The sequence below is a fragment of the Onychostoma macrolepis genome, chromosome 12, assembly GCF_012432095.1.
Source record: "Onychostoma macrolepis isolate SWU-2019 chromosome 12, ASM1243209v1, whole genome shotgun sequence".
In the NCBI taxonomy this organism is placed as follows: domain Eukaryota; kingdom Metazoa; phylum Chordata; class Actinopteri; order Cypriniformes; family Cyprinidae; genus Onychostoma; species Onychostoma macrolepis.
This window is the reverse complement of record NC_081166.1, coordinates 19,196,002-19,208,809: the sequence shown is the minus strand read 5'-3', so window position 1 is coordinate 19,208,809 and position 12,808 is coordinate 19,196,002. Positions and strand designations below refer to the sequence as shown.

The following is a 12,808-nucleotide window of genomic DNA, read 5'->3' as shown; positions in this document are numbered from 1 at the left end:
CAGTGTGAAGTTTCCACAGTCAGTGATGATTTGGGCTGCCATGTCATCTGCTGGTGTTGGTCCACTGTGTTTTCTGAAGTCGACAGTCAACGCAGCCATCTACCAGGAAATTTTAGAGCACTTCATGCTTCCTTCTGTTGACAAGCTTTATGGAGATGCTGATTTCATTTTCCAGCAGGACTTGACACCTGCCCACACTGCCAAAGGTACCAAAAGCTGGTTCAATGACCATAGTGTTACTGTGCTTGATTGGCCAGCAAACTCGCCTGACCTGAACCCCATAGAGAATCTATGAGGTATTGTCAAGAGGAAGATGAGAGACACCAGACCCAACAATGAAGGCCACTATCAGAGCAACCTGATAGTGCTAACACCTGAGCAGTGCCACAGACTGATCGACTCCATGCCACGTCGCATTGCTGCAGTAATTCAGGCAAAAGGAGCCCCGACTAAGTATTGAGTGCTGTACATGCTCATACTTTTCATTTTCATACTTTTCAGTTGGCCAAGATTTCTAAAAATCCTTTCTTTGTATTGGTCTTAAGTAATATTCTAATATTTTGAGATACTGATTTTTGACTTTCAAGAGCTGTAAGCTCTAATCATCAAAATTTAAAAGAAATAAACATTTGAAATATATCAGTGTGTGTGTAATGAATTAATATAATATACAAGTTTCACTTTTTGAATGGAATTAGTGAAAGAAATCAACTTTTTGATGATATTCTAATTATATGACCAGCACCTGTACATTCTCCAAAACAGTGCAAGGCCCTTGAGAAATGAGCCGAGATAATAACTGTCACTTTTAGAAGTGGACAATATGGATATCTGGATATCACCCAGCTGTAAACACATCCCTAAAATAGGAACACTTCCAAAATTCACATCTAACTGTCACACCCCTGGACTGTTTTGTTGTGTTTTTGCTGTTCCCCATGTGTTCCCTGTGACCCAATTTCTCCCCAGTCTGATTGTGTTAATTTACTCCAGGTGTGTCTTGTTTTCCCCTGATTTCCCTGTCTTTAAAAGCCCCAGTCCTTTCAGTTAGTGTTTGTCGGGTCTACTTGTTGGATGTCGTGTGTTTCCTGTGTTCCTGTTTCGGAGTTTCCCCTGTGAGTCTAAGATTAAAGATTGTTCAGCATTTCTCCACGTCTCTCTCGTTCCTCCCAGCGAATTGTGACAGAAGACACGACCCAGTTTCCCTCGACTCCGCCTCCAGCCTCCGAGACCCGGACTCCGCCTCGGCACGTTAACCCTTCGACTCCACCATGGCTCCTAGCTCCCTCCTCTCCGCCGTGGCCCGGTAGTCCACTAGCTCCACCGGGCTCCCTTGTCCTTCCGGCTCCGCCTTGGTCTGGCGTCGACCATCCTGCACCTCGGGACTCCACTCCTCTGGCTTTGCCTCGTCCCTTCGTCCCTCCGGCTCCTTCAGGCTCCTTCATCCCCTCGCCTCCTCCTCTCTTCTCTGTCGCTCTGGCTCCCTGCGGCCTCTCGTATCCACGCCTCTGCGTCAGTCGCAGGCACCATCTGCTCCGCCTAGGGCCCCCGGATCCTCCCCGTCACCCTTGCTCTGCGGCTCTCCGTCTCAGCCTCGGGCTCCTCCTCCACCTGCTCCTCGGCGGCCACTCCTCCTCCATGGCTCCTCCCCCCATCATGGCTGTGGCCTGGGTACTGCTGGGCGCCTCCTGCTCTGGATCCCTCCTGTCTCCTCCCTGGCTCCTCCCTCCTTCGTCACCTCCCTGGCCTCTGTCAGCCGGCCCCCTCCCAGGTGTCCGTCCTCCTCCTGAGCCTCCGCCTTTGTTTTTCCCCTGTGAGTCTAAGATTAAAGATTGTTTAACGTTTCTCCACGTCTCTCTCGTTCCTCCCAGCGAATCGTGACACTAACAGTAACTTTAGAAATATAAAAGTTATACTAGAATAGAATATACGAGAAAGATTTCAAAATAGAGCAATGTTTTTTTGGTTTTTTTTAAACTGTCATTTCTATGAGTGGATGAACACATGGTACTGTATATGGAACGTATGCCATTCCAGAAAATCAACTGAGAAAATGTTCTGCAAATGAAATACTAGACAAATATTGTTAAAAAAATAAATAAAAAATGCATAATTCACTAAAAGTGACAGATTAAATGAAATGTCAAATAAAGGAGTACCTATGTTAGCTTTGTTCAAACACTCAGGAAACTCTACTAACAAAAGTTAATTTTTAAGACTCAACACTCTGGGCCTCAGCTTCCCATCCTCCAGACCCATCAAGACTTTCTGAGTAAAGTCAAATGTATTGTCCAACTCTTTTGGGGAACTTGGATCCAAGGCGCAAGTTAGTCCAAAAAGCATGACAAATGCATGAGCCAATGTGGGGTAATCGTTAACTATGTTACCCAAAGTACAATTTCCGTTTTCTCTGAGCCAAAGAACATGGCAACTGTTGAATTGTCACTAACGGAGAGGAAACGAAGTGATAAATCACCATCGTCTGGTTCATCAGATTGCTCTACCTGGAGACAAAATGTAACAAAAATGTTACTCTAAACTTCCAAAGGCTGACTGCTAATAAATTACATATACTTACATCTACTCCAAACAATTCTATCCCATACAATAACTTCAATTATAATTGATAGCCTATATTCAAAACCTGCAACTAGAACTTGAATAACATCTGAATGGAAGGTGAGATTGTTGATTACTGAACTGTTTCAGGTTGCATTGATTTTCATAGTAGTTTTTTCTATACTATGGAAGCCAGATAGAGCAAGGTTTGGTTACCAACAATCTCTCCTGCCATTCAGATGTCATTCAGGCTGTAGTTCCAGGTTTTGAACATGTCCTTTATAACTCTAGTAATTCTTTGGTCTTCTGCAAGTGTAAATGAGGACTACGCAGTATTTTCATTTTTGGTGATCTATCTCTCTAAATTCTAAAGGTGATGATACACGGGGGAACATTTTTGCGTAATGTTGCTTGGGCACTTTCCCATTGAGAATGGGCAACAAATTTCTATCCGGATACTTTAGATTTGTCGTGTGCCCTGTGTCTCATTTTTTTCCCAGTAAAATTGCTCAAAACGTTGCCCCGTGTATCATAGGCTTAAGCAACATGATCACTTACATCCCACATCTTGAGAATGTTGGAGTCATCCTCAAGCAGATAGCATGGAGGACAGCAGCTCATCATACATGGATGTCAATATTTCATTCAGAGTGAGAATTAGAAACTTGAGTATGAAAATCTTGATTTAACATGGAATCTAATCAGCACAGCCATACAATACTATGCTTCACCCTAAAATGTCTGTATGTATAACAATACAACCGAAATCACTCAAAATCAACCGTCATTTCTTTATCAGCCATTAAGAGGAGTAACCACTGACCTGAAGTGTCACATATCCTGAAAAGCTGACTCAGTACTTCAGACACTTTTCCTGTGGGATCAACAACAACAACAAAAAAACAACACTTCGACTATCAAGTACAAGTATAAACCTGACACACTGAAAAAGAACCAAAAAATAACATTTGCTGTCAGTTTACTCACCCTTCGGCCAACCAAGATGTATGCTTCTTTCTTTCTTTAGTAGAACACTAAAGATGATTTTTAACTGAAGTCGTGTTCCTTAGTGATTCATAAACTTCAAGTCAACAGGTGCCACCAATTTGTAAGTCAAAAAGCAGATACAGACAGCACATTATAACATTATGACCAGGAAAACGAGAGTCTGGAACTCAAGATTTCTGTGCCACCATGGGTATTAATTTTGTGTTGCCTGTTTATGTTTTTTGCCTTGCAAAGTGATGGCACCCATTGAGCTGCATTTTATGAATCACCAAGGACCATGAGTTCAGCTAAAAATTATGTTTTGTTCTACTGAAGAAGGAACATCAGCTACTTCTTGCATGGCCAGAGAGAGAGTCAATTAATGGCAAATGTTCATTCCTGGGCTAACTAATACTTTAAAGGGATAGTTCACCCAAAAATGAAAATTCTGTCATTAATTACTCACTCTCATGTTGTTCCAAGACCTTCGTTCATCTTCAGAACACAAATTAATATATTTTTGATTAAATCAGAGAGCTTTCTGACCCTGCATAGACAGCAATGTAACTGAAATGTTCCCAGGCCCAGAAACATAGTAAGGACATCGGTAAAATAGTCCATGTGACGAGAATACTTTTACTAAGCTACGAGAATACTTTTTGTGTGCAAAGAAAACAAAAATAACGACTTTATTCTACAGTTCTTCTCCAAGTCACTGTCCTCCGCCATTCTTCTGCTTGTAAACAAGGCTCTGAGCGTGCGTGCTCTACATCAGCACGGAGTATTTTACTAATGTCCTTACTACATTTCTGTGCCTGGGAACATTTCAGTTACATTGCTGTCTATGCAGGGTTAGAAAGCTCTCGGATTTCATCAAAAATATCTTAATTTGTGTTCTGAAGATGTGAACGAAGGTCTTATGGGTTTGGAACGACATGAGGGTGAGTAATTAATGACAGAATGTTCATTTTTGGGTGAACTATCCCTTTACATATAAAACATTTTCAAGTGTGCTAAGAAAAATATTTTTACCTGTGACTCCATTTTAAAGCAGGCCAGCAATCCAGGATCTCACCAATCGTTAGGTTCCAGTATCTCTATACAATGAATGTGCATTACAATTAATAATTGGACATCAATATACCAAACTAAACTTCCAGCTGCTTCACTTTTATCCTGAAAAGAAACAGATTGAGAAGTTATTCAGGTTGTAATATTTGCCAAAACACCAGGAAAATTCTATTTAAACTAAGCACATGAAATAAATCAGTTATTTAACTTACTAGGCATTATGAGAAATATGGTGCTTAATTCAATCCCATAATACAAACATACATACATATATATATATATATATATATATATATATATATATATATATATATATATATATATATATATATATATATATATATATATTTATTTATTTATACTGTATAATTTGCTCTAATGTTACATTTTAAACAAGAACACAAATGCCTTAGGTAAGTAACACAAGCTTTACTGGTATGGCTTGAGCCAACAATTTGAATACATTTATAAATACCTGTCCTTACAAAAATGTACAACTCGTGGAACAAAGTGAATCAAATTATTGGGAAACCTCTATGAAAATAATTTTACTTTATGTCCAGCAAAGCAAGCCAATTAAACATACGAATCAAAACCGGCAATTTGACGTCATTACAACTTGTTACCCAAAAACTTTTTTTAATGTGTTCACACTCGATGCAAAAAGACAGACTTTGATATATACACATACAGTATCTCACAGAATTGAGTATACCCCTCACATTTTTGTAAATATTTTATTATATCTTTTCATGTGACAACACTGAAGAAATGACACTTTGCTACAATGTAAAGTACACTGTAAAAAATGTACTGTAGAATTTAAAGGATGTTACTGGCAAAAAAGTTGCCAATAAAAGCTTGTAAAAATGATGTTAATTGCTGTAAAATGGATTACAGTATAATACTACAAAGCAAATCGCAGTTAATTGCTGTATGTGAAATACGGTCATTTGTAGTATTTTTTACAGTAACATTGAATTAAACTTGTAGTTTATATTACAGCAATATTTTGTAATCTCACAAAAGTATAGTATTTACCTGGCAACAAAAGTTGCCAATAAAATCCTGTAAATATATTTTACAGCAATATTTTGTAATCTCACTAAAGTACAGTATTTACCTGGCAACAAAAGTTGCCAATAAAATCCTGTAAATACCCCTAAATCCAAGATGATGTTGTAATAATTTAACAATGAAAATGCTGCAAAGAATAATTTTAACAGTCAACTGTAAAATACTGATTTAAATGAATTATCATGAGAACTATCTTAATACATTTACAAATGAATAAAAACCAAGTCAAAGATGTTGCAAATAAATATTTATTAAAACTGGCAGAAAGACATTGCAAGGCTTTTACTGGTAAAAATAAAAATGCCAGTCTTTCAACAGTTAAAATCTTATCATAAAAATAGCATAGCATCACAAAATAACTACAAATAACTGTTATATCACAAAAAAATAAGCCATATTATGAGTAGAACATTAACTTTCTATATATAAAAAAAAATAATTAAGGTCAATCAACAGAATTTGTATAATTTTGGTTAAAGGATTAAAATAAAATGCTGGAATCAACATTATACCACAAATTATGTTGTTTGAGCTTATGTTATATTACATTTAGAATATTCCTGCAAAAGACAATTTAATAAATACATACTGAAAGTCCATCAACTTTCTGAGATAAGCAAACACATGAGGGTTGTCCCTCTTGTATGAGACCTTTCCACTTGTTTTGCCTCTGTATATCTGTCTTGTATCCAGTGAGTGTTGTGATTCCAACAAAATATCTGCACATAAAAACAAGCAGAAGCTTTAGAATAAAGTTCAATATTGAATGAAACTAGCTCAATAAAATAAATGTAAAAATGCCACTTATACAATACAATCAGCATTTACCAGTACTTAAACTAAATAAGTAAGCTTTTTCACAAATGAAATTACTCAAGTAAAATAATTAAAGTGTGCAAAAGACGCCTGCTCCGGGGACGCCAGACTGAAGTTGTAATAAGACTGCAAATCCAGCCACAAAGTTGAGGTATGAATTCACAACCATGTGACCCTCTAATAGGCCTTGTCAAAAGCCACTAGGTACACCTGAAATAAATAAATATAAGCAATAATGTAACTTACAATACAGTATTTCAATATAAAATGTAATCTAAAATACAAGTTTATCAAATGATTTACAACAGAATTAATACATTACCTAATATAATCAGCTTCAGAGAGTCTTGAAGCATCAAACATTTCTCCACATCAGCTGCTATTCTTTGCACCTACAAGAAATAATGAAAATTATCTTGTGATTTAAAAAATAAAAAAATGCATTTACATAAATGAGACCAAAATGAACACACAAAAAGGCGTATATTTTAAAATAAACTTTTACATTTGATTAATAAATTCAATTATAACAATACATTGTAGAACTGTACCACCAATCAAATTAAATAATTTATAATGCAAAATTATATAAGATTTTTATATAAATAAGAAACGTTGTAAAAATCAGAATCAGTCTCGCGTTTCGATGCTTCCCTAGTTTTTTTTTTTTCACTCAAGTTTTAATCATGCTAACTTGTCCAATCGGGCATGTAAAGATGTATTTCACAAAAAAATTGCCCCGGACAAGCTTTAATATCGAATACAACTACAGTGGCAATAGACACAATTTCTAAATTGACATGTTGTTTCTAATTATAGTAAGATGTCACGTCAATATGGGACAGTTGAACACATATAAACAACTGAAATATCACATATTTTGCTGTTCATCAGTTATTTCGACAGATAGAAGTTAACGTTACTATGACAATCGTTCACACTGGGTATTACGTTAAAAGTTGGGTAAACACTACTTTAAATGCTCTCAATAAGAAAATTAAACTGCCAGAATTAGAAAAATGCAGCATTTAGCCTAACTATGCTATGATAGCAATTTACAGCTTACTGCACATACCAAGGACGATTGTCTAAATGTGTGATAGCAGGCTATTGTGACATGATATCACTTATACATTAACTTAAATAAGAAATATATCCTTTTATATTTAAGTAAAATTAAGTGAACTTACCAGGAATTATGAATAAAGCCTCTAATCTTCAATTGTTTTGGCACTGCTCCAGTCAGCTGGATTTCAGATTTCAACGATGGGCACGCAATCCCATAATGCCAAACTACAGTAAAGTAGTGTAAAAAGCAGGAGCTACAGTGATAACACCTGCTTCTTGTAAATTAATTACAGTTGACATGGAAATATACAGTTAACAACTGTAAAACCTTATTTGACCCATAATGCATTGCGAATTACAGCTACATCTTGTAAAATGTTTAAACAGTAAAATTCTGTAAAATTTTGCTGTAGAAACTACAGCAATTTTTTACAGTGAGTGAGTGTACAGCTTGTATAACAGTGTAAATGTGCTGTCCCCTCAAAATAACTCAACACACAGCCATTAATGTCTAAACCGCTGGCCACAAAAGTGAGTACACCTAAGTGAAAATGTCCAAATTGGGCCCAAAGTGTCAATATTTTGTGTGGCCACCATTATTTTCCAGCACTGCCTTAACCCTGTTGGGCATGGAGTTCACCAGAGCTTCACAGGTTGCCACAGGAGTCCTCTTCCACTCCTCCATGACGACATCACAGAGCTGGTGGATGTTAGAGACCTTGTGCTCCTCCACCTTCCGTTTGAGGATGCTCCACAGATGCTTATGCTTGGCCAGTCCATCACCTTTACCCTCAGCTTCTTTAGCAAGGCAGTGGTCGTCTTGGAGGTGTGTTTGGGGTCGTTATCATGTTGGAATACAGCCCTACGGCCCAGTCTCCGAAAGAAGGGGATCATGCTCTGCTTCAGTATGTCACAGTACATGTTGGCATTCATGGCTCCCTCAATGAACTGTAGCTCCCCAGTGCCGGCAGCACTCATGCAGCCCCAGACCATGACACTCCCACCACCATGCTTGACTGTAGGCAAGACACACTTGTCTTTGTACTCCTCACCTGGTTGCCGCCACACACGCTTGACACCATCTGAACCAAATAAGTTTATCTTGGTCTCATCAGACCGCAGGACATGGTTCCAGTAATCCATGTCCTTAGTCTGCTTGTCTTCAGCAAACTGTTTGTGGGCTTTCTTGTGCATCATCTTTAGAAGAAGCTTCCTTCTGGGACGACAGACATGCAGACCAATTTGATGCAGTGTGCTGCGTATGGTCTGAGCTCTGACAGGCTGACCCCCCACCCCTTCAATCTCTGCAGCAATGCTGGCAGCACTCATACGTCTATTTCCCAAACACAACCTCTGGACATGACACTGAGCACGTGCACTCAACTTGTTTGGTCGACCATGGCATGGTCTGTTCTGAGTGGAACCTGTCCTGTTAAACCGCTGTATGGTCTTGGCCAAGTCAAGTCAAGTCATCTTTATTTATATAGAGCTTTTAACAATACAGATTGTGTCAAAGCACTTAACAGTATTAACAATTTAACAATTTAAATTGGAGGATAGAGTGTCAGTAATGTATAATGATAAGATTAAACACTCAATTTTCTAAATTTTCAGTTAAAGGCATTTCATTATTGAATTCAGAGATGTCATTGTCTAGCTCAATTTAGTTTAAATAGTATCTGTGCAACCAAATCGACGATAATCGCTAGAAATTAAGTGTCCCCAACTGAGCAAGCCAGAGGCGACAGCGGCAAGGAACCAAAACTCCCTCTGTGACAGAATGGAGAAAAAAACCTTGGGAGAAACCAGGCTCAGTCGGGGGGCCAGTTCTTCTCTGGCCAGACGAAACCCGCAGTTCAATTCCAACCGCAGCCATATCAGATTGCGTAAAGGCCTGATCCGATTCCTGTGGTCTTGTCCCGATAGAGCATTTTAATTTATAATTTAATTTATTTGTTATATTTGTGTTTTATTCATTATTTGAAGTTTTTCATTTATATGATTTAGTCATTTGCTATAATTGTAATGTATAGTTTAATGCATTTGTTTCTCTGTGTATTTTTATAATATATATTTGTTTGTTTATTATAATTTTAATTTATGTCTCAGGGGCTCTCCACTGACGATCAGGGCTGCAGACATCATCTCTTGGTGCTGATCCACCATCTCATCGGATACGGACTGAGAAACAGAATAAGAAAGAAACAGACAAATATTAGCGTAGGTGCCATTCTTCTTACGATGTAACGAGTACATCGTGTGTTTATGGGGAGTGTTTCTGGTTCCGGTTGATCTAATTAATGCAGCCTAATAATCCTTTAACGGATTTGAATAATAGAAGTGTATTAGAGTGTTGTGTGTACGCCAGGACAAAGAGATGTGTCTTTAATCTAGATTTAAACTGACTGGGTGTGTCTGCCTCCCGAACAGTGTTAGGTAGATTGTTCCAGAGTTTGGGTGCTAAATAGGAAAAGGATCTGCCGCCCGCATTCGATTTTGATATTCTAGGTATTATCAAACAGCCAGAATTTTGAGAACGCAGCAGACGTGGAGGACTATAATGTGATAAGAGCTCGCTCAAGTCCTGAGGAGCTAAGCCATTCAGGGCTTTATAAGTAATTAACAAGATTTAAAAATCTATCCGATGTTTGATAGGGAGCCAGTGCAGTGTTGACAGAACCGGGCTAATATGGTCATACTTCCTGTTTCTAGTAAGGACTCTAGCTGCTGCATTTTGGACTGACTGTAGTTTGTTGACCAAGCGTGCAGAACAACCACCCAATAAAGCATTACAATAGTCTAACCTTGAGGTCATAAACGCATGAATTAGTATTTCTGCATTTGACGTTGAGAGCATAGGTCGCAATTTAGATATGTTTTTGAGATGGAAAAATGCAGTTTTACAGATGCTAGAAACATGGCTTTCAAATGAAAGATTGCTATCAAACAGCACACCAAGGTTCCTAACTGATGAAAAAGAATTGACAGAGCAGCCGTCAAGTGTTAGATAGTGTTCTAGGTTATTACATGTGGGGTTTTTAGGTCCGATAATTAACACCTCTGTTTTTTCAGAATTTAGTAGTAAGAAATTAGTCGTCATCCAGTTTTTTATATCGACTATGCATTCCGTTAGTTTCTCATTTTGGTGTGTTTCATCGGGCTGCGAAAAAATATAGAGCTGAGTATCATCAGCATAACAGTGAAAGCTAACACCATGTCTCCTGATAATATCTCCCAAGGGTAACATGTAAAGCGTGAAAAGTAACGGCCCTAGTACTGAGCCTTGAGGTACTCCATACTGCACCTGTGATTGATATGATACCTCTTCATTCACTGCTACGAACTGATGGCGGTCAGATAAGTACGATTTGAACCATTAATGCCAACAAAGTTTTCTAGTCTATTCAAAAGAATGTTGTGGTCGATTGTGTCGAACGCAGTGCTAAGATCCAGTAGAACTAATAAAGAGATACAACCACGATCAGATGATTGAAGCAGGTCATTTGTAACTCTAATGAGAGCAGTCTCAGTACTATGATATGGTCTAAATCCTGACTGGAATTCCTCACAGATACCATTTTAGAGTATACTAGAGTATACTACCTTTTCTAGTATCTTTGACAGAAAAGGGAGATTTGAGATCGGTTTTGGGGACATATCCTAATGACAATGATAATGAATTAATAATAGCCAAAAGAGGATCTATGACTTCTGGAAGCAGCTCTTTTAGTAGTTTAGATGGAATAGGGTCTAACATACATGTTGTTGGTTTAGATGATTTAACAAGTTTATACAATTCTTCTTCTCCTACAGTAGAGAATGAGTGGAATTGTTCCTCAGGGGATCTATAGTGCACTATCTGATGCGATACTGTAGCTGACGGCTGCATGGTTACAAATTTATCTCTGATAGTATCGATCTTGGAAGTAAAGTAGTTCATAAAGTCATTACTGCTGTGCTGTCGGGAAATGCCAACACCTGTTGATGCTTTATTTTTCGTTAATTTAGTCACTGTATTGAATAAATACTGGGGGTTATGTTTGTTTTCTTCTAGAAGAGACGAAAAGTAATCAGATCTAGCAGTTTTTAATGCTTTTCTTTAGGATAGGGTAGTTTCCCGCCAAGTTATACGAAATACCTCTAGTTTTGTTTTCCTCCAGCTGCGCTCCATTTTCCGGGCTGCTCTCTTTAGGGTGTGAGTGTGCTCATTATACCACGGTGTTGGACTCTTATCCTTAATCTTCCTTAAGCGTAAAGGAGCAACCATATCTAAAGTGCTAGAGAAGAGAGTCCACAGTTTCAGTTACATCATCAAGTTTTTCTGAGCTATTGGATATGCTGAGGAACTGAGATAAGTCAGGAAGATTATTTATAAAGCAGTCTTTTGTGGTAGAAGTGTAACAAGGAGTTGGCTTTACAGCTTTAGCTATATGGAATATACAGGAGACTAGATAATGATCTGAGATATCATCGCTCTGCTGCAAAATTTCAACGTCACTGACATCAATTCCATGTGACAGTATTAAATCTAGAGTATGATTTCGACAATGAGTAGGTCCTGACGTATGTTGTTTAACACCAATAGAGTTTAGAATGTCTATAAATGCTGATCCCAACAAATCTTTTTCATTATCAACATGGATATTAAAATCACCAACAATTAGGACTTTATCTGCAGCCAGCACTAACTGATCAGCAAATTCTTTAATAAAGTCTGTATGGTGCCCTGGTGGCCTGTATACAGTAGCCAGTACAAACATCATAGGGGGTTTATCATTAACACGTGTTTCTTTGGATAACGTTATATGAAGCACCATTACTTCGAACAAATTATACTTGAAACCCGACCTCTGAGAGATACTGAAAATATTGTTATAAATTGTAGCAACACCTCCCCCTTTACCTTTTGGACACGGTTCATGTTTGTAACAGTAATCTCGTGGTGTAGACTCGTTTAAAGTAATGTAATCCTCTGGTTTTAGCCAGGTTTCTGTCAAACAAAGCACATCTAGTTTATGGTCAGTGATCATATCATTTACAAAAAGTGCTTTTGTAGAAAGGGATCTAATATTCAATAAGCCAAGCGTTATCATGAGTTTATCTGTATTATATCTGTTTTTTATTTGTTGAACATCAATTAAATTGTTACTATATAGACACACACATACACATACACACACACACACACACATAGCACATCCCAATTTAACCCCTGTGTGTATGTGTGTGT

The 12,808-nt window shown here is 37.9% G+C and overlaps 1 protein-coding gene across 1 annotated transcript; it reads left to right on the top strand.

Annotated features, from left to right (window-relative positions):
- The first annotated feature begins 823 nt into the window (after nt 1–823).
- LOC131550748 (basic proline-rich protein-like) lies at nt 824–9,787 on the top strand. Its single transcript, XM_058793126.1, has 3 exons — nt 824–912; nt 1,143–1,813; nt 9,688–9,787. The coding sequence occupies exons 1-3, from the start codon at nt 824–826 to the stop codon at nt 9,699–9,701; spliced, it is 774 nt and encodes a 257-aa protein (XP_058649109.1). The 3' UTR covers nt 9,702–9,787.
- The last annotated feature ends 3,021 nt before the right edge of the window (nt 9,788–12,808 follow it).

Excerpts from the sequence above, each read along its gene's own strand:
- LOC131550748 (XM_058793126.1), top strand. The coding sequence starts at position 824 with ATGGATATCTGGATATCACCCAGCTGTAAACACATCCCTAAAATAGGA. Across the intron at positions 913-1,142 it reads AACTGTCACACCCCTGGACT|CATTTCTCCACGTCTCTCTC; the intron begins GTTTTGTTGTGT and ends AAGATTGTTCAG.